This window comes from Penicillium expansum (genome assembly GCF_000769745.1).
Source record: "Penicillium expansum strain MD-8 chromosome Unknown contig46, whole genome shotgun sequence".
NCBI classification, from domain to species: Eukaryota; Fungi; Ascomycota; class Eurotiomycetes; order Eurotiales; family Aspergillaceae; genus Penicillium; species Penicillium expansum.
Genome location: NW_015971183.1, coordinates 199,292 through 220,360, shown reverse-complemented (window position 1 = coordinate 220,360; position 21,069 = coordinate 199,292). Strand labels below are relative to the sequence as shown.

The 21,069-nt window shown below is 48.9% G+C and overlaps 7 protein-coding genes across 7 annotated transcripts; 6 read left to right on the top strand and 1 right to left on the bottom strand.

Moving 5' to 3' along the window:
• Nucleotides 1-1,534: 1,534 nt before the first annotated feature.
• PEX2_016340 (acyl--CoA ligase) lies at nucleotides 1,535-3,448 on the top strand (the record flags this gene model as incomplete). Its single annotated transcript, XM_016738910.1, has 5 exons — nucleotides 1,535-1,627; nucleotides 1,688-1,825; nucleotides 1,882-2,316; nucleotides 2,393-2,817; nucleotides 2,890-3,448. The coding sequence occupies 5 exons, from the start codon at nucleotides 1,535-1,537 to the stop codon at nucleotides 3,446-3,448; spliced, it is 1,650 nt and encodes a 549-aa protein (XP_016602427.1).
• Nucleotides 3,449-4,652: 1,204 nt separating this feature from the next.
• PEX2_016330 (fungal specific transcription factor domain-containing protein) lies at nucleotides 4,653-5,892 on the top strand (the record flags this gene model as incomplete). Its single annotated transcript, XM_016738909.1, has 4 exons — nucleotides 4,653-4,711; nucleotides 4,791-5,244; nucleotides 5,299-5,379; nucleotides 5,443-5,892. The coding sequence occupies 4 exons, from the start codon at nucleotides 4,653-4,655 to the stop codon at nucleotides 5,890-5,892; spliced, it is 1,044 nt and encodes a 347-aa protein (XP_016602426.1).
• Nucleotides 5,893-6,572: 680 nt separating this feature from the next.
• Nucleotides 6,573-8,275, bottom strand: PEX2_016320 (putative MFS transporter; the record flags this gene model as incomplete). The annotated part of the gene is made up of 4 exons (XM_016738908.1): nucleotides 6,573-6,596; nucleotides 6,660-6,759; nucleotides 6,811-7,175; nucleotides 7,226-8,275. 4 exons carry the CDS (start codon nucleotides 8,273-8,275, stop codon nucleotides 6,573-6,575), a joined length of 1,539 nt encoding a protein of 512 aa, XP_016602425.1.
• A 1,808-nt stretch (nucleotides 8,276-10,083) lies between these two features.
• PEX2_016310 (uncharacterized protein) lies at nucleotides 10,084-11,208 on the top strand (the record flags this gene model as incomplete). Its single annotated transcript, XM_016738907.1, has 1 exon — nucleotides 10,084-11,208. One exon carries the CDS (start codon nucleotides 10,084-10,086, stop codon nucleotides 11,206-11,208), a length of 1,125 nt encoding a protein of 374 aa, XP_016602424.1.
• Nucleotides 11,209-11,710: 502 nt separating this feature from the next.
• On the top strand, nucleotides 11,711-12,763 carry PEX2_016300 (uncharacterized protein; the record flags this gene model as incomplete). Its single annotated transcript, XM_016738906.1, has 1 exon — nucleotides 11,711-12,763. One exon carries the CDS (start codon nucleotides 11,711-11,713, stop codon nucleotides 12,761-12,763), a length of 1,053 nt encoding a protein of 350 aa, XP_016602423.1.
• Nucleotides 12,764-13,563: 800 nt separating this feature from the next.
• Nucleotides 13,564-16,054, top strand: pmt4 (dolichyl-phosphate-mannose-protein mannosyltransferase; the record flags this gene model as incomplete). Its single annotated transcript, XM_016738905.1, has 3 exons — nucleotides 13,564-13,797; nucleotides 13,881-15,522; nucleotides 15,594-16,054. The coding sequence occupies 3 exons, from the start codon at nucleotides 13,564-13,566 to the stop codon at nucleotides 16,052-16,054; spliced, it is 2,337 nt and encodes a 778-aa protein (XP_016602422.1).
• A 1,703-nt stretch (nucleotides 16,055-17,757) lies between these two features.
• Nucleotides 17,758-20,679, top strand: PEX2_016280 (uncharacterized protein; the record flags this gene model as incomplete). The annotated part of the gene is made up of 1 exon (XM_016738904.1): nucleotides 17,758-20,679. The coding sequence occupies one exon, from the start codon at nucleotides 17,758-17,760 to the stop codon at nucleotides 20,677-20,679; it is 2,922 nt and encodes a 973-aa protein (XP_016602421.1).
• Between the last annotated feature and the right edge of the window lie 390 nt (nucleotides 20,680-21,069).

The window sequence follows — 21,069 nt, the reverse complement described above, 5'->3', positions numbered from 1 at the left end:
TTTTGGCCACTTCGGCATACGTTCGACGGCCAACATCTAACTATCCGGTCGATGCAAATTTTCACTTCTCATAGATATAAAGGCCCTGGATATCCTGGCTGTAGGTATCTGTGTAAACTAAAACAAACATATCCAGCCATAAAGGCATTGCTTAACTATCTTAAAATCAAATCCCATACCTCCGCTTTCGGAATATCAACTATCATACTCCTCAAAATGCCCCAAAACAACAGATTGAGCCGATACGATCACCTTAAGGCTCTGTTTTCCAGAAATTCTAGCCAAGAGCCCGAGATCAAGGATGACACAACGTCTGAAATTACACTAGTTCCACGGTATGCCGACCCCAACTATGCCAAAAAATAATTGGACATCACAGTGCTAACTCAACCTAGACAGACACAAGAAACTAGATATAAGAAGCGTGATATCCGCCAGAATTATAATGGTGAGCACCCAACCCTAATGCAATGATATGCAACATCAGCTAATGGGGAAACGTTATCCAGCTGCCGACATGTGCTTCGGCTCTTGCTGCAGAAACTGATATCCAATCATCTGAGAGACACCCATACACCCACATAAGAGGGCACTAAAAGCATTTTGATCCAACATTTGTGGGAAGACGAACATCATGAACTCCTGTTATACAATATTCATAATTCATAATTTATTCAAACTCATTTCTTTTTTCCCCTGTATTCTAGCTTTTTTTCCCTCCAAGTGTGTCAAATTGGGAACCCCGGTCCCTGGTTATACGCAGAAAAGTCCATTTCACAAATTAAGCCTTTCTCTGCCTTCTTCTGCCGTCTATATATAAAACTGTAGAAAGCGGGGGCAAACAATCTGCAAGAAAGACTTCTAAAAAAGACCCCCAACAAGACGACACAAGGCTGCATAATCGTCTGACTATCCTTTTAAGGATTAAGTGAGAGACATAAGACCCACTGGTACACAGGGGCAAAGTTGCCTGTGTGTAAATATGGATGTAAAGGGCTCGGCATAGACGGGAGATTGTGGTTTGGGATTTTTTTTCTTTCCCCTTCTGAGAGGAAAGGGTCTCACGAGTGGGACATTGCTTTCGTTGTAGCTCTAATTCAGCCCCCCAGAGAAGTTTGGTGATATAAAGTCCACAAAAGATTCTCCGCACGGTAGACCGGGTGAGCGGGGTAAGAGAAAATGCATAAAATATGCATTTTGGACTTGATTATTGATTCGACGATATTCACTGTAGTAAGATCAACATTGCATTGCATAAATCGTGTTTTAATCCGTTGGCAACTCTATTTGATCCCCCAATTAGGTCTTTGACACCCTTGATTCATGATAAAAATGGCTGGTCATGCTCTTCCACTTAAGCGAACCCGAGTTCCGAGCTAAACATATGAGGGGGTTCAGTCGAAGCAGCGGAGACTGAAATACATCGTCCAATGCCTTAAAACTGTCCGTTTCCTCGAGCCGGTTCTTAATAACGCAATAAAACCCGATAATCTTATATCCGTTCGTTTTGTCAGCATCTACAGCTTAGCACACTATGATCTTTGAACCAGCAGAAAGGGTTCTGCTTCCAACAAAGGACCTATTGTCCTATATTTTTGACGAGCCACCATATGACCAAGACCAGCCAGTGAGTGACAATTAATATCTTAACTTTACCATCATTCGGTCACCGAATTGACCTTGGTAGATCTATGTCGACGTCAACAATCCCACCCGGTCGATCTCATGTAACCAGGCGCGAAAGCTCATTCGCCAGCTCATCGCCGGCCTGCGAGCATCTGGTCTCCGAAAAGGCGATTGTGTTCTGATTCATTCCTTCAATGATGTACGGGGTTTTCCCCATGCAGTTAGATGAGGCTGCGAGATGCTAACGTACTTTAGATAAATTATAGCATCCTTGTGTTGGCCATTATCGGAGCTGGAGGGTGTTTCACGGGCTCGAACCCATCCTATACTCCACATGAGCTCGCTCACCATATTAAGGCCTCCGAAAGCAAGTTCCTTTTCTCCGAGCCCGAGATCTTGGACTCTCTCATGCGTGCTGTTGGAGAGGCAAACCTACCCAAACAAAATATTTGGGTTTTTGACAATCTAGGACAATCTATTTCAGATGGAATGCGATCATGGAAACAGTTATTAGAAGTTGGCGAGGAGGACTGGGTGCGATTCAACGATTTAGAAACCTGCCAACAGACTACAGCGGCGAGACTGTTTAGCAGTGGCACCACTGGTCTGCCCAAAGCCGTGACAATCACACATCACAATCTCATTGGACAGAATGAGCTTGTTCACGGTGTAAATCCGCGTTCTTACCCTGTCAGTCCATTCCCGGTGTCGGCTTGGAGGGAGCTTGAGCAAAGGAGTCTCACTGACACCTGACATACTCGAATAGATCTCGCGGGTCATTGCGGTGCCCATATTCCATGCATCTGCAGCTCCAGTATCGCATATTTCAACCTTGAAAGCTGGCTCAGTCGCATATATGATGCGTCGGTTCGACCTCGAGACATATCTCACTACAATCGAAAATTACAACGTCACCGATCTCGCTATGGTTCCACCAATTGTGATAGCAATCCTCATGTCTCCTCTTTCTCAAAAGAGGCCTTATCTGCGAAAGGCCCGAATGGCAGGTTGTGGAGCAGCTCCTTTGGATAAGAACGTTCAAGCCAGGTTCCGCGCACTAATGGGTGACAATGCCCCATTCACTCAGGTATGGGGCATGACTGAAACATCGTGTGTGGCCACCATGTTTCCTCATCCCGAGCACGATGATACGGGATCGGTTGGCAGGCTTATCCCAAACCTTGAAGCTAAGTGCGTATCACCGAGATCTACTGCCAGATCTGTGGCATCACGTGAAGTCTGCCGCTAATTTATTTTTCTCAGACTCATCGACGAAGACGGCAAGAATATCTCGGCCTTTGATATCCGTGGCGAATTGTGTGTCCGAGGCCCGACAGTGACACCTGGGTACTTTAACAACCCCGAGGCTAACGCCGAGGCCTTTGATTCTGAGGGTTGGTTCAAAACGGGCGATATAGCCTATTGTGACCAGCGTACTCGCAAATGGTACATTGTGGATCGCAGGAAGGAACTGATCAAAGTCCGCGGCTTCCAGGTGGCCCCGCCGGAGCTCGAGGCAGCACTATTGTCGCATCCTCAGGTTGTGGACGCGGCTGTCATCGGAATAACCTTCCCTGGTACTGATATCGAGTATCCACGCGCCTATGTGGTTCGACGACCCGGCGATTTGGGGTCCAAGCTAACGGAAACTGAGGTTCAAAAGTATGTTTTGAGTCGTCTTGCAAAATACAAAGCACTCACAGGTGGAGTGAAATTTGTCGGCTCGATTGCACGGAATCCAAGTGGAAAAATCTTGAAGAGGGTATTGCGCGAAGATGCTAAGAAAGAAATTGAGGCAGGGCCTCTGAAAGCCAAGCTTTAGGCTCACTCAATATATAGGTAGAATAATTCATTAGCAAGGCTCTTGAAATATTCTGTTTTGTGTAAATCAATGATTTGGATAAAGCTTTCAGCGAAACGAGTTCTGACCGATGGCGGCAGCTCTAGATCAAACGGCACTCGGCCTGAGGATGAGGGGTCCCAAAGAAGCAGTGCGCCAATTGTCGCCAACGACAACCGCTTGACCAAATGCCCGCCCATCCAAATATTTACACGGGGCAGTGTAATATATCACGCGGAATGAATAAACCTTCTACTTTAGCTACAAAAGACTACATTTCACAACGGGACTGCGCTGTCATGCTTTGGCATCTTTCTCTCTGTCAAAGATGTACACGCCGTCATCTATTTAGAACAATTTGAATTTGTTTAACGTGTTAGAGCGCTAGGACGCCTTCGACGTTGCCGGTTGGTACATTGAAGCAGGCTCTGTTGCTTCTTTCCTAACAACTGGTATACCTTGTTAACGCCACTTAGAGAACTGAAGCGTGACTGTTTGCATAAAGAAGAACTTAAAGTGGGGAAGTGCGGAGAAGCCGAGTTCCGCGGGTAAGCATATGTTAATTCAGCGGGGTAGGGGACGTGTTGCAGGCCCTATCCATGGATGAACAAGGGTATTGGATTGGAATGGCATAGGTCTAACTGAAGCAGTGCTTCACGATATCTTAATATCTTACTATGTCATATTCAGGCCTCCAAAGCCAATGGAGCTGGATTCACAGATCAGTAGATGCCTGTAGTCAGTTTCTTGGCTGTTGGTTACCGTGATAGCAGGTCAGTATTAGTGTACTCGGTCATTCTCTCTACTCAAGCCACGGCCTAGGTGCAGTGGGTAGAGGCTTACATATGTCAGGAATTAACTACCAGCTAAAACCCTTGGAACCATGGAGGCCATCAAGAGCCAGTAGGGTTATAAAGCCCGAGGGACATCATTATCCACATGATAGTAGAGTTTGCATAAATGGCTCCGGGATGAGACAGCCGAGTCGGCTTCTTCCAACATTTGTATTTCGACCCCTGATCATTCTGAGTTTCTCTTGGGCCCTGCTCAACTTATAACCATTCAGTCATCTCCCCTTCACTAAACTCCGACATTAAAAAACTGGATGTCATAAACCAAATGTTGCAACGCATAAAAAGAGCGCCAACAGCTTGCTCCTGGTGCCGTCATCGCAAAGTACGCTGCGATGCAACAAGATTCGGCTCTCCGTGTACCCGGTGCCGTCAAGACGGTCGCAGGGAATGTGTTCTTTGTGCTAAGAACGCTAAGCAGTGACTATAACCCAAAAATTTGCGTCCACTCCCCATTTACTAACCTCTATCAGGCCCCCAAAATCAGCAAACCCGGTGCTTCCCGCGCACCAAAGTTCAGGGTCAAACAATGTGACCACTAGCCGGTATTCCGACGAGCTGCACCAATCCTATGATCATTTAAGTCTTGCCTCACGGCTCCGAGCACATGGTCTCAGTTTGGATGACCATGGCACAAGCCCACCCCAGTCCCCCAATGTTCCGTATACGGAATACGCCTTCGTCGAATCGCAACAACTGCTCTCACTCCCTGCTGAAAATGTAGCATTTCTCACATCCAAAGGCTGCTTGAGCTTACCAACATTCAATGCAATCGACGAGTTTGTCCAAGAATACTTCAGGCATATTCATCCATCCGTACCTGTCTTGGACGAGGCTAAGTTCTGGCGCATTTACCGAGACAACCGATCTACCGGTCCCAAGATATCTCTTTTTGTGTTCCAATCATTGCTTTTAGCAAGCTGCCCAGTCAGTGCCATGCTGTCCCTCCAGTAACTCCGCCGTTGAACTAAGCTATTATAGTTTGTGTCTTTAAAAACGTTGCGTCAATGTGGATTTGAGGATATGAAGGATGCACAGAAGCAGCTGTACAACAGAGCTAATGTAGGCATCCCTAAATTCAGTCTCAAATTTGCCATGGCCTGGTACTGATTGCGCTGGATGCAGCTATTATTCCAACTGAGAACCGAAGAACGGCCCTATGCAACCGCGCAAGCTGCTGTTCTTCTTACGCATTATACCTCGGCGGAAGACCCCGAAGCTGGAAGCCTGTGGATCACAAGGGCCATCGAGCATGCCATGCTCATAGATAGTCATCCGTCCTTGGTGGTGGAATATGCGCCAATATCGCTCAAGAAACGACTTTGGTGGTCGATCTTTCTTCGTGACCGAAGCCTGTGTCTTGGCCTATGCCGCCGTCCTCAGGTGACCTCAATCGGCTTCCACGGATGGAGTGACTGGCTGAATACAGAGGATTTCAGTGAAGAGTTGCATCAGTCTCGAGTCTACGACTATGCTACTAAGAAGCGTTTACTAGACGAACTTCAGAAGCAATGTGAGCTAGCAGTGCTACTCACAGATCTGGACATCTTAGAGGAAACATGGCCAACATCTTGAAAATGGCGATATCATTCGCCGAAGTAGATTTCGCTAGGGACCACCCAACGTGTAAGAACAATCCAAAATTTGGACTGAGTAAGAACTGATGTATACTAAACCAGGGGTTTTAAACCAAATCAGTATACTAACGCGTCTCGAAGGCGGCCTGGTATTATCGCTGCTTGGATTATCAGAATTCGAGTCCTTTTCACCTAAGTCGTGCCACGGCGGTTTCAAACAACGTTCTCTCGGTCCCGCCTCGCAGAGCTCAACACCGATAATGGCATTGGAGAGAAGCACCCACAAAAGGTGAAAGTCAAGAAGGTGTTCCATGTTCTGGAGATGTTCGTTTGCCCAAAGAGAAAGGTTGGAGTAGCTCGCCGTTCTTGTCTTCCTCGTGGGCGGATTTGGAGGATCAGAGATGGTCGATCCTTGTGGACGGGGAAGTCGGTGGCAGTGTTGGGGTGATTGATAGATAAAATCCCTTTGTATGGATCTAGTAATATATATTGGAAGAGCCAAAAAAGGAATATCATGCCAATTAGTTTTTGGAAGAAAATGGAAATGTAGAAACCCCGAAAAGATGCATTGGCTTGTGATAAACGAAATATATCCACATATCACAACATTTGAAGACTTTAAAATCGGTATCTGTATTTAATGAACACGACATGTCGAGTTTTCGTATTTGCACTTGGTCAATAAGTGTATCTGAAGCCAGACTTTTAGATTTCATTCGTTAGCAAGATCAGACAATCGACCGGTCATTGATAAAAAGCACTCACCACACCCTCAAGGACCTTTAACCCCCGCCCTTGCTGCCGATTGACAATATAAAAGTAAACTGCGAACGCGCCCACGATCGCAATGAGAAGAATGTGGGAACTGGTAATGTTGTCAGCTAGAGCCCAATGTTGAATCATTTCTAAAACCTACCCAACTGACACCCAAACTGCGGTTTGATAGTGCGGAGCTTCTTGCTGCCGGACAATATAGCTGCCTGCCACACCCCCAAGTCCATTGCATGCAGTTACCGCTGCCGCAGTGGCCACTCTTTTCCACTGGCCCACAATATTGTTGGCCTGGAAAGCATTGAGGGCAGCCCAGTTCGAGATATAAGCGCCAGTCGCCAAGAAGGTACCGATGTAACGCACTACAACCAGGTTGGATGCGGGAAGACCGAACATCAGGAACCCAGCTATTAGGACAAGGGCATTGAATACGATCAGAGGCCCACGAACGCGGTAGAAATCACCGATAAGCGATGTGAGAATAACCGGTATTACAGCATAGTAGTAGGGCTGTTGAAGACGTCAGAAAATGTGGCGTTTTATACTCTGGGTTAACTTACCGGTGTAGACAGCAGAATGGATTTGTTTGAGCTGAAACCCATGCCGGATTGTAAGATGATGGGTAAGAAATACGATAAGGCAGTCGAGATGAGATTGAGCAAGAAAAACATGACCGCAAAGCCATAGATTTTCGGATCCTTGAAATTAGCAAGAAGCGTGCCCCAGGAAAACGGCTCGGGGATAACATCAGCTCGATCATCCTGAATTCGGCGCGTTGCGAGACGCACTTCCTGGTCCGAAAGAAAGCAAAAGCTGTGCTGAGCATTCTCGGGGAAATCGACCATCCACCAATAGGTAATGATACCCAGGACGCAAGTAATGAGACCCTGGACAATATACATCCAGCGCCAACCCGCTAACCCGGCTACGCCGTTCAAATGATTGAGACCGAAATTGACGATATTACCAGTCGCCAGAATCACAACTTCTCCGGATTGCAAAAATGCAAATCGGAGCTGCTGCTCTCGTCGCGGGTACCAAGCGCTAACCAGGTAGGTCAGACCAGGGTAAATACCGGACATGGAAATACCGAGTAGCACACGCAGAACAATCATCTGCCGCCAGGTGTGGACGAAAGCGGTGCACAGTGTCAATAGCCCAAATAAGAATGTAATTGTCGCAAACCAGATGCGTGGACCGACAAAGCGAACTGCGACTGTGCACGGCAGCTGGAAGACCACACTCGCGATTGTGAAAATAAAGATGGAGACGGAGTACCTGTTCCCCTGATTCAAATCAAGATCATCGAGCATAGTCGTGACCGAGGCCGAGGACAAAATTCCCGAGTCTAGCAAATTGAGACTGCATAAGAGCCCGCCGATGCTACAGAGACGGAGATCGACTTTCCATCGTACCCGCTTCTCTAGAGCGGCCCACTCCTCCCCGCGCTCTGGGTTGAGATTGCTTTGACCATCTTCAAGAGGAGTGCGATCGAACATTAAACTGTCAGACCGTGCATTGGCCTCTTCTGCCACTGGCTCGTGGGCATGGGGTTCTTGGGCCGTTGGTGTCAAAGTGAGCGAGAACTGGCCCTTCTCTGAGTCGGCCATTTTGACTGTCTGAACGATCAGGCCAATTCCCAATTTCTGTAATCAGATGTGACACAGGTTAACTTGATTATGCACGTCTTTTGTTTTTTCAGGCAATCCAAGATAAGAACGTGATAGAAGCCGGTCGAGTAGTGCGTTTCTTAGCGCGCACGTCGGACCTCGGATTATCAATCCAGATCTTTCGGCTTATTTTTTCATTATGCGGGAGGTTATAGGGTAAAAACAAGCTACTCCATAAGTTAATTGACCGGATGCTTATGGAGTACTCCCTAGACGCGTCGACAATTTGTAGAAAGAATTTCTAGGAGCATGTGACCCAGCACATTCCAAATTGCGCCCCGCGAGATAGTCAGACCCCTCTTTCCCACAATTGGAATGTCTATAGAACGCTTCTTCGGTGAATTCGAACGAATAATTACATACTCCGTACATTGGGGCTTTGGCTCATTATTGAATTCTACAATTTACGCTTTTTTTCGGGAAATCTATAAATATGGGTGTAAGGAAGAACCAGGGAGAGCTCTTGATGTGAGGCTAATTCTTGTGAATAGATCTCTAGCGGGATCTCTAGTATCTTTATGCTTAAGAAAATTAATTCCGCTTCCAACCCCTAGCTTGCTCATAGGTAGGTAGTGCTTGGCACAATATCAGCCCCCACGCACAGACAACCTGAAGAAATCCGTAGACATCACAGTCAGGGAGTCATCATCGCCCTAAGTCTCATTGTTATTCCTTCATGACCGCTAAAAGTTGACCTTTGTGTGAACTTCTCTCACATATGCGAAGAGTGCGATAGGCTACTCAGGAGAACTAACATCGCGAGTCGGAGCTGTGGGACATTTAGAGGTATGTTCCTCCTCAGACAACCATCGGTTTGCACCTCACTGTGTAAACTTGATTGAACTTGCTGACATGCACTCGCAGAATAGTGTATGTCCAGGTGGGTGATTAAGATAACATCGCCCATTATTCTAAACGGGGCTATCTGGGCACCTCTACGGAGTATGTCTTGGATTGGTTTCGGCTCGGAGTGTGCCTGTAGATGGAGAAGTGCCCAGGTGGTGGAAATATCCGCTGTCTCCGTATATTACGATGTAGATAGTCTCAGGTTCTAGTTTCTCCGATCCAATCCCATATTCCACCATGCAATTAAATATCTGCCTATCTAAGCCTGACCCCTCTCAGATTATATGCTTATAATCTATCTTATGATCGCATCTTCCTCTCTGCTTTTTACAAGGCACCAAAGGCATGCCAGTTGATTCTGTATGCTTTTTAGTACTTCGTACCTTCCGTAGCACCGAAAAATTTCCAAATTGGCCGGTAACTGATTCTAGTCCGACTGTGTCTCGGGCTGACACCTGACACCTGACATCTGGGATGCGTGATGTGGAATGTGAGATTTACAAGTTTGGAATGACAGCCGGTGGATTTATTGTATGAGATGTTCATGATTAGGTTGATGCTGGATAATGTCCGAAAGAGCCGATAGGAAAAAGAAGATATAAGCGTACATAGGTAGGCTAAAATAGAAAAACAAAACCATATAGAACTCTATGAATACAGGTGTAATATAAGTAATACTGAACATATCCAAAATATCCAAAATATTCAGGCACAAAGAAAGATTGAGCCCTAGACCTGATTGAACCATGGACGCAGTAAGCTTTACGGCCCGGTGATTGCTCTGTTTGGTGCCCCACGTTCGGTCGAATGGAGCCCGGAGGAGCTTGCAAAACACTGCCTTGGACCTCCCCCCACGATTTCGATTTTCTCTCTCTCCGCATTTCATACCTACACTACCCATTATGGTCGAACTCATCAACCCACCGGAAACTCGCGAACTACTCCCTCCCCTCCTCGCATGCCTTCCACTAGCCTTTGTCTCGCCCCGCGCTCCCCCAGCTCTGTTGCCACTGCTCTCCCCTATCCTGCGCCAACGAGTCGGGGTTCTCAGTTCGCTATCCACATCTTCCACTGAATCATGGCTGCAGCTACTGTGCTGGGATGCTGGGAAAGCAGAGCGTCTACAAAGAGTCATTGACGGTGCCACCTTTGAACCACACCCCGTATCGGGCGAAATTGAGCTTCCGGATGAACTTCCGGTGACATACAAACGAATCGACGATGAGACCCTCAAAGCACAAGTTCCACTCACCGAATACAGCTTGATGGTGGTTTATTTGTGGTGCCCGACAGACGAGGAGGGCGGTGGCCGTGGCTGGCGAGTCGCAGAGCTTTTGCCACGTGAAGGACCTGCTGAGGATGACAATAGCTGGGCTTCTTCCATTGGGGAAGCGAACATTTGGGCAAAGGAGCTGCTCCTGGCTGATATACTAAAGGCTGCCGAGGAAGAGAAACCCCAGGAGAACAGCATGGAGAACGACGACGACGATGACTACTGGGCTCAGTACGACTCCACACCCGGAGCCAAGACCCCTGCTCCGCCTGGTGGTTCATCAAAGGCCGGTCCATCTGGCCTATCTGAGCAGTCATATTTCTCGCAATACGGCGATGTGCAGCCCGCCATGGATAATCATGATCCCACGGAGGAGCAATCAGAAGTTGGTCCGTCATCGCTCAATGGAGATATGCTGGCCAGTCTCTTGCGACGACAGGTAAACGGAGTCAACCCAGAGGATGAGCCCCGCACCAACGGATATTCCCCAGACCATGTTCCCAGCGATAAGGCCGCACAAGATTTGAGTCACCCGCGGCCGGCCTCTGCATCTTCCGGTAGCTCTGATGCTATCGCAAAACTGGAACATGAGGCAGAGAGCCAGTCCACCTACGAGGTGGGAGTGAAACAACATATCGGTACGAGCATCAAAAGTTTGTTCCGCTTAGCAAAAGCCACTGGAATGCCCCGTGCAGAGTTCCAGGCATTAGTCTCTATGGAATTGGAGCTTTTGAATATTACGGATGACGATTAAGGCCCGAAAATACTGTGATACCCATGAGCCATATTATTTGCTTGATATTTCGGGTTCATATTTGGCCAATCCATTTTGCATATATTGATAGCATTATTGGGAGTGAATGGTTTGTTTTAGGCATTTGATCTTGTTCCGTGTCGGATATGTAACTAAAAAAACCACAATAAAACAATAAAACAATACCATGCTACCTTCTTTGTGCCCTAACTGACATCATATAATTTGAGGCTGTTCAAGAAATCCTGCACGGGTAACGCCATCTCGCACAGGATACCCGATAAGGCGTAGCGCAGCCCAAACCCAACCTTAGAAAGACCATCAATGCTGCCTAGGTGTGGCTAAGTCCAAGGCTTATTTGACAATCTATGTATCGGTCTAACCAATTCAAGCAACTGGAATAATCTAAGGCTGAGTTCACTCCCCACTTTCAGACTTAAAGGGATGTTGGCCCCCAAAAGACGCTTAGAAGAACCAGCTTTTTTTCTTCCACTCACACACAATGGCCGATGAAAAGAGACAAAATCCCTTCGAGGAACTGGGACACTATGATGAGAGAGAGGTCTCAGATCACCCTCCAGCGTACACAGAAGGGCCCTTAACAGACACAGCAGGGCCCTCAACAGACACAGCAGGGCCCTCAACATACACAGCAGGGCCCTCAACATACACAGCAGGGCCCTCAACAGACACAGCAGGACCCTCGACACAACCAAGCCGATCACCACCAGTGCAAGAAAATCCCTCTCAAACAAGCCACAAACCAATCGCAATTCCAGCCCTCACCTCCTCCTCTGATTCTCCATTCATACGCGCATATCCACCCATCCTAAAAAACTACCAACTCCCCAAGGAATCCTTCTTCAACTTCCTTGACCAACTGAACAAAGACATAGCCGCCAGTCCGCCCCTCCAAGTCCTTGACGCGACAGGCGGGATCCTGAAGTCCATCCCGATCCTATTACCATTGCACTGGATTGGGAATGCCGTCAGCGGACTCGCGAACCTGAGCAGCCTAGGCATGTCCAAGAGCCGGACGGACTCCTCTATCAAACGAGCGAATAGGGACATCTTTGGTCCGCGTGGCTTGAGAGTTGAAATTGCGAAACTGGATGCGCTAGCACATGTCGCGAATTTCCCTATATTGGATTCTCAGGGCAAGATCAATCGACAGGCGCCTCTGTTTCAACAACTCCAGTACGAGGCTTCCGTGGCCAGCGCCGGGACCGATGAAAGGCAGCAGCAGGAGCTTAATTTGCATCAAAGGATTAGAACTTTACAGCCCTGGATTGCTGAGCTTGAATTTGATGTTTTGCCTTGGTCTTCCAAGTCTAAGTTGACGCGGTTCAATGCCTCGTTGAAGAAGTATAATGAGGCAGCTGATGAGGAAAGGGCAGGCATGGGTAAGAGACGCATGAGCAGGCGAGATCAGGAGAGGAGAGGCATGGGCAAGCGAATCGATTTTTACGCTCAAGAGACCGAACAGGAAGAAGCTCCTTTTAAGAAGGCTCTTTGGCTTGTTATTCGGGAGGTTGAGACGGATGAAAGGCGTTAATTTGCCTGAACAATACTCCGAAGTCGATGAGGAATTTCTCTGCATCGCCGAACATGTATCCAGAGCGGGGGTGATAAGCTACGAACAACCAGTGGGAGTTGATCTTATACGAATGGTTGAAGGAGGACGGGGGGATTATTTCAATTGCCTCATTACGCTACCTTTGTACGAAGGCTACGAAGGAACGACAACGGATGGTTTGGTGTTTTTCTGTGTGTTAACTAGCACGACTCTAGACGAATCATGTTTCAATGAAGATACCAGAACTTTATGTTATAACCTTGGAAATATGTGTCCATTTGATGTCGGAAAAGCGAACGAACAGTTGCTCAAAAGAGAGACCACCTGTTCCAAGATTATTGCATGAATCAGTCGACATGAAAACATTGATAGAACACCATATATGTAAATAAAGAATGAACTGGAAATTTCAAGGTTCAATTTCTTTGAATAATCGACTCGACTCGACAATTCAATGAAACAAGGAGTCAATGCACAAAGTAGAGTTATCACCCTTTTTGTGAATGGTATACGTAGATCCGCCTGGGCCACCGCCCTACCCGGAAACTAAGAAGACACGCAACGTTCTGGTGTCAACCCCCCTCCACATCTCCTTTCCTTTCTCATAGTTTTCTTGGCCTCAATCGTTGGGTGTCATGCTTATTTGGTGATTCTGGTAAGCTTCTTTTGACACACTATTGCCGTCTTTTTCTGCTTTGTTGATGTTTACTCACACCCCCCGGCAGTCTATTTGGCTATAGGTAGTTTCTCGGTCGCTCTCTACATTTCATATTTTCAACATGTCGTCCCCTTCGCCCTCTCTGCGGAAGAGAGGCGGAAAGAAGGATGTTTACACCGCATTGCCCTCTGACGATGGCTCGACTCCCGTTCCCGTGTCGGTGCCGGTCAAACAGAAGTCGGAATGGGACTATTGGCTGGCCATAGTGATTCTCACCCTTCTGGCTTTCGCGACACGCTTCTACCGCCTCGACTATCCTAACGAGGTTGTCTTTGATGAGGTCCATTTCGGCAAGGTACGAGATCCAATGCCTCTCGTGGTGGCACAACCACTACGAAAAAGGGGCGCCTTTGACTAACATTAATATTTCTTGGCTAGTTCGCTTCTTACTACCTTCAACGTACCTATTTCTTCGATGTGCACCCACCTTTTGGAAAGCTGTTGTTTGCCCTCATGGGTTGGCTCGTGGGCTTCGATGGAAGATTCCTGTTCGAGAACATCGGCGACTCTTACATCGAAAACAATGTGCCCTACCTCTCCCTCCGTGCCATGCCGGCTACTCTCGGCGCCTTGACCATTCCCGTGGTGTTCCTCATCATGTGGGAGTCTGGCTACTCTCTGCCGGCCTGTGTGCTGGCTGCCGGTCTGATGGTGTTTGACAACGCCCATGTTGGCGAGGACCGTCTGATCCTTTTGGACGCGACCCTCGTGCTTTCAATGGCACTCAGTATTTTGTGCTACGTCCGTTTCTACAAGCTGCGTCACCAACCATTCAGCCGGAAGTGGTGGAAGTGGCTTCTCCTGACCGGCTTCTGCATGAGCTGTGTCATCTCCACCAAATACGTTGGTTTCTTTACTTTCGTGACCATCGGCGCGGCAGTCCTCATTGACTTGTGGAACCTCTTGGATATCAACCGCGAGCAGGGAGCGCTGAGCATGATCAACTGGGGCAAGCACTTTATTGCTCGCGCTGTTGGATTGGTCATTATCCCCTTCATGTTTTACCTGTTCTGGTTCCAGGTCCACTTTACTATTCTCAATCGGTCTGGCCCCGGCGACGACTTTATGACTCCCGAGTTCCAGGAGACTCTTAGTGACAACCAGATGACCGCTCAGTCTGTTGGCATTCAATACTTCGACACCATTACCATGCGCCACAAGGACACCAAGGTCTTCCTCCACAGCCACTGGGACAAGTACCCCCTGCGTTATGACGATGGCCGTATTTCTAGCCAGGGTCAGCAGGTCACTGGTTATCCCCACAACGATACCAACAACCAATGGCAGATCCTACCCGGCGAGCCTCTGGTTGATCCATCTCAACCCAAGAGCGTGCGCAACGGCGACATTATCCAGCTCCGCCATGTCGGCACCGAGAGTTATCTCCTGACTCACGATGTTGCGTCTCCCTTCTTCCCCACTAACCAAGAGTTCACTACGGTCTCTCAAGAACTGGCTGATGGTGAGCGCCACAACGACACCCTCTTCGAGCTCAAGATTGAGTCGGGCAAGGCTGCCCAAGAGTTCCGTACTCTTGCCAGCTTGTTCAAGTTGGTCCACGTTCCAACTCGGGTCGCTTTGTGGACACACACAACTCCGCTGCCAGAGTGGGGTTACAAGCAGGCCGAAATTAATGGTAACAAGAACATCCTCCAGTCCAGCAACGCGTGGTACGTTGAGAACATTGAGAACTTGGAAGAGGATAGTCCTCGTCTTGTCAAGGAGGAGCGTAAGGTCAAGACGCTGTCTTTCCTGCGCAAGTACTTCGAGCTGCAGGGTGCCATGTTCCACCATAACAACGCTCTGACCAGCAGCCACCCCTATGCCACCGAGCCCTTCCAGTGGCCCTTCCTGTTGCGGGGTGTGAGCTTCTGGACTAAGAACGATACTCGCGAGCAGATCTACTTCTTGGGTAACCCCATTGGATGGTGGATTGCTAGCAGTATTCTTGCCGTGTTTGCCGGCATTGTTGGTGCTGATCAACTGTCTCTCCGCCGTGGTGTTGATGCATTGGAAGAAAGTAAGTCGAACAACCAAATATCCTACTCTTATTCCGGTCTTTTGCTCGGGTAACTAACACACTTTCAACAGTTTGGGGCCCCGGTACCCGCTCGCGTCTGTACAACAGCACCGGGTTCTTGTTCCTCTGCTGGGCTGCGCACTACTTCCCCTTCTGGCTAATGGGTCGCCAGCGTTTCCTGCATCACTACTTGCCCTCACACCTGGCCTCCACCATGGTATGTGGCGCACTGGTTGAATTCATTTTCAACCTGCAGCCGCTCGATCCCCGCACTGCACTTCCCCCTGTGGATGACCCCTCGGGCAAGTCCAAGGCGCGGTCGGTCAGCAGCCTGCGCCGGTTCATCACGGCCAAGGAACGCATGGGCTGCAAGTCGCTCATCGCAGGCTGGATTGCCACCCTTATTATCCTGGCTGCCACCATCTGGGGCTTCATCTTCTATGCGCCCTTGACCTACGGTACCCCCGGCCTCGATGTGGCGGGTGTCAATGCGCGCAAGTGGCTCAACTACGACCTGCACTTTGCCAAATAAGCTCATCGGTGGGCTCCTTGGCCCAATTCCTAGAGAACGGACTCATTTCGAGATGGGCCGAACTGAAATTGCCAAGTCGCAATTTTTGTAAGATAACTTATAATCCGTGATAAAAGGCGGGGGAGAAGGTGTTTTTGTTTGTGCGATTGGAAACATGATGGAGTATCGATATCAGCCTTTGGTATCATTTGAAACCATTATGTATGGTGCATGTATGTGCGGTCATTTGAGTTCTCTTTTTCTTCATCCCGATGTAGTACATCTTCCGTGATCATCAGAATTTCTCCGTCGAGTCCTGTGTCACTATTAGTGGTACAGGATTATGTACAGGATTATCAGCCGACCGTGTAAGGAGTAAACTAGTAATACAACTCAGGCTGGTGGGCTTTTGGGATGTACGTTGTAGATACTTTACGTACATTATGTATGTACGGAGTACTCCGTGTGGATGTGGAGATGTAGATAGGAGATCCATGGATGCAAGAAGAATGTGCTGCCGATCGGGATCGACTTCACGTGATCGATCGGTAACATGTGCGCATCGCATTGGAGCAGACGGGATTTCACCTTGATCCATCCATGGATGTGCTTTGGAGTACTTTTGTCCTCCTTTTTTTTATTTATTGACATGGGTATTGTATTAACATTATATACTGTATGATTACCCAGGTACCTCCAGGGCAATGTCTAGACCCAACGCTTTACATTTCAACATTCCAATTGAATTTGTCTTTTTCTGTTTTATTTTTAGACGGCCAAAAAAAAAAAAACAGCCCACTGTTGATGTACAAAGGGACTTCCCGTAGACTCTTACTATGTATAGTAAAGGGTTTCACATTGAACTCCTATGAGATCATGAAAGTGCCCAAGTTCCTAAGGTTTAGGGCATAAATCATCACACATAATAGTACTCCGTAATAGTAATAATAGTAATAATAATAATAATAGAAACTAGATCAATAGTAGTCAGAATACTCAGACCATATCTGGACCACTTCGGATACCAAAGGGACTAGACTGTCAGTAGCGTCTTCTCTCTTTTTTGCCTCTGCGACACATTCTCTCTCTCTCTCTCTCTCTCTTCTCTCTTTTCTTTTTTTTTCCATTCTTTACTCCCCTTGGTGGTTTCTAGGGTCTTACTTCCAGGGTCTCTCCACTCCCCCCGTCTCTTCTTATTGGTGTTTACTTTGAGAGAACTGAAACGGACATTTCCGCGTCTCACCCGACACACCTATGGTGGGTTCAATTCTTTCTTCTTTCCAGAAAAAAAAAGAGCGCACATATTCGAGGCCCTGCAAGGAATTTGGGAATAATTATCCAATTTGTTGTGAGATGCCATCGGATCGGACAGACGCAAGACAACCCACTCTGTGGATTCCTGCCGGGCCTTTGATCGGCCGCTAGACAAACCCGTGTTGTGCTTCGTTTCTCCCAGGAAGCTTCTGACTGACTTCAATTCTTTTTCAGCTTAACCCCTAAGCTTTCCAAAATTGCTTTGTTTATCCGTGATCAATCGTTATACCTATCTATTTGGACTGATCGCTTCTTCGGCATCACTTGCATTCGACACATCACCCTCAAAAGACAACACACACCCCCCTCAGGATCGTCCAAACCTTAATGAGAGAGCTGCTTCGCGAAGACGCACCTGGCCGGTTATTCAAATACCTGCCTAATCTGTCATAACAGCCACTTCTATGCCAATGAAACTACCTAAGAGCTTTACCAGGCGGAAATCGTCCGGCAACGTTATTGAAGACGTGGAACCCCCTCACCAATCCTCCTTTCGAGTCTTCGAGCGCCCGGGTCCTCATCGATCCATGACGGATGGAGCGGTGCTGACCAAGCCGCTGAGTGAGGGTCATACAGTGCCGTCGATGGAGGATTCCGATAATATCTTTGCGGAGAGGGAGCGACCCCTGGACAAGAGCCGGTACGATCGCCCTTCGACCATGGATTCTCTTAGGAGACGGCTGACTGGGAACCGCGATAGTGGTAACTACGAAAGTTCGACGTCAACCAGGCTAAGCTCATCATCCACCCTCCCATCATCAACCGAAGTCCCGCCGCCCGACGAGACCCAATCCCCTCATTCCAGAATCCATGATGTTCCAGCTCCACCAATCACGAGTGCACTGCGCGCCGCAGGACGAACTTTCTCGTTCGGTGGTCGATTCGGCAAGTCAGGACCACACGTCCCTCGGCAACAAACACCGGATACCTCAAAGAATCGCCCGGTGACAGGCAGCACCGACAGCACGGCCACCCCACCCAAGCTGCCAGATACAGACTTCGCTCTCAGCTCGCAGGACGATTTCAATAAGATGTTTGATAATATGGGTGGACAGGGCTCCGCAATCCGGGGATCATCCCCTAAACCGACAAAGGTAACACCTGCAATCGCTCGTCCAGACAAGGATGCATTGCTGACAGTATCGCAGTACTCGTCGTCTCCACCAACGCATGTTCTGCCCGAGTTCCAAAACAGCAGAGCTGCAGCCCCCGCCGCAATCAATACAGATCGATCGACTGCTGTCGAGTCACCCCCTTACTCCTGGGATCGTCGCCCATCCGAGGAGGGCTTGCTACGTGGCCCGCAATCTCCACCGCTGAACCAGAGCCAGTCTACCCCCGATACGGTTGTTGGTTTCCGGAAGCTTTCGCCGTCTCCTAATCAGTTTGCCGAGGCCACTACCTCACATCGTTCCTTGGAGCGCCCGCGGGGATCGGAGAGAGGAGGATTGCGGAGGAGTGGGATATATTCGGCCAAGGGGGAATCCGCACCCTTTGATGACGAAGATGCCCAAATGGTCCGAAAGTCTGTCGTATATGGCAAAGAAAGCACTTCGCCGTGGGCTGAGGGCAGCCCTTCAGGTGGAACCCCATTGATTGACAAGGGCAAAGCACCCAATTACTCTGGGCAAGTGAACCCAGAACCTGATAATATGTTCCAATACCGCCGCTCGCCCCCTCCGGCCGACAGATTGGACCCCTCCATTGCGGATCACGCGCGGTTGGCTGTGCAGTACGCAGATAGTCTCCCCAAGTCATCTTCTCCGGGTAACAAGGTGATGACTCCATCTCAGTTCGAGCACTATCGCCAGCAACAAGAACTCCGACGCTCCAATAGCGACGCGACTAAGAGCGATGACGAGTCTGATCACGAGGAGTTTGACGATGAACAAGATGAGGTGGAGAAGCAACGTGAGACGGAACGTCAACGACGAAAGCAGGAGGCTCATCTATCTGTGTATCGTCAGCAAATGATGAAGATCACAGGTCAGCAAGCACCTGTGCAATCGCTACGTCCGGTCATGAGTGGAGCTAGCAACAGCACCCCCAATTTAAACCCCAGTCGCCTGTCTGTGCTAGGCGAGAAGTCCAACAGTGGAAAGAGCAGCGAGGAGGAGGATGACGATGTGCCACTTGGTATTCTAGCCGCGCACGGTTTCCCTGGCCAGAACCGCCCACCAACCCGCCTGAACAATGTCAGCTCCAATCCCAACCTTCGCGCATCTATGCAACCGCCTTATATATCATCTTCCAACTCTGTTTCGGGCGCCGACCCCAACGCCAGCCGGGGCAGTCTCCCACCTTTTGCAAGGAACTTGCCGCGAGATCCTTACTTCGGTGCAGGCCTGGTTAACAACGCCAACCGTGAATCATTGGCGTTCGGAGGTGGTTCGGTATATGGAGGATCTTCGTCCCCCGCACCTCCCCCCGGAGGTCTTGTCGGTGTTATAGCAAGTGAGGAGCGGGCGCGGGCGATGCGCAGAGGAAGCCCGAATACACAAGCAATGCACGAGATGGGAGGAGTGCCTCGGCCGTACTCGATGATGCCGCAGCAGCAGCAGCAAAACGTCAGCGCCGGAGAACAAGCGTCTATCCAGCTATCGCAGCAGATGACCACTATGATGCAGATGCAAATGCAGTGGATGCAGCAAATGATGCAAATACAAGGTGGGCAGGGTCAACCTATGATGCAAGGCATGCCAATGCCTCCTATGATGATGCCTGGTGGAGCGATGGCCATGCCTCCCATGGGCCCTCCTTCGATATCCGGGCCCCAGTCCATGGCTGGTAACCCGAACTTCCGGCCGATGTCTATGCCAACATCCGTTCTCAACGCCTCACCCTCGCTCCCACACATTGATCAGCGTACGATGAGCATGATGGACCCCAACATTTCAACCCGTAGGACTGGCTCGCCCATGCCAAATCTGTCAGGTACCCCCTTCCGCCCCAACACCGGATATGCCGCTTCAATCGCTCCGTCCGAGCGTAGCACCGTTGGCATGGCGCCTCGTTACCGACCGGTATCAACCATGCAGCCTGAATCAAATTACGCAGTGGCATCTTCAAACAAGCCTTTTGGTGACGAAAATCACAACCCGTCCCTGCTGATGCCTCAGTCTCACATACCGAAATCGCATCTCGCCACTGTGACCGTACGCCCTGTTTCGCAGAGCACTGGTGTTGAAAATCGGAAGCCCGGTTCCGAGGATGAAGAGGACGACGACGAGGCCTGGGCTGACATGGTGAAGAAGCGCGAGAAGAAGAAGAGCAGCTGGAAGATGAAGCGAGGGACGTCTTCGTTCGGAGATCTGCTGAGCGCTGTGCACTAAACCTCCAGTTCTGCCTTCTTTTGTTTCTTTCGTTTTTCCTCAACTCGACCATGAAAGCGTGCTTGCATTGCATCTGAAAAGAAATATGTCCGCGTTACGCTGTATAGCCTGCTTCTTTCTTTGCTGCATTTACATTTCCGCTTCCATTTCCTAATATCCCCCGCTCCGTCTACGACATGACATATGACGCACATACCATCGACTCAGAGAGGGGCTTGCCGTGCCAATTGGATATGCCGGCTCAATAATGCATCCCTAGCCCTCATCTCACATCTTGTATGTCACTTCTCGTCCCCTGTCCCGGATTTCCTTGTATCCTTGTGTTCATGGTCATTCCGGACTGGGCAGATGAGTTCGACATTTACAAGTATGAATACATATGCTTTCCTT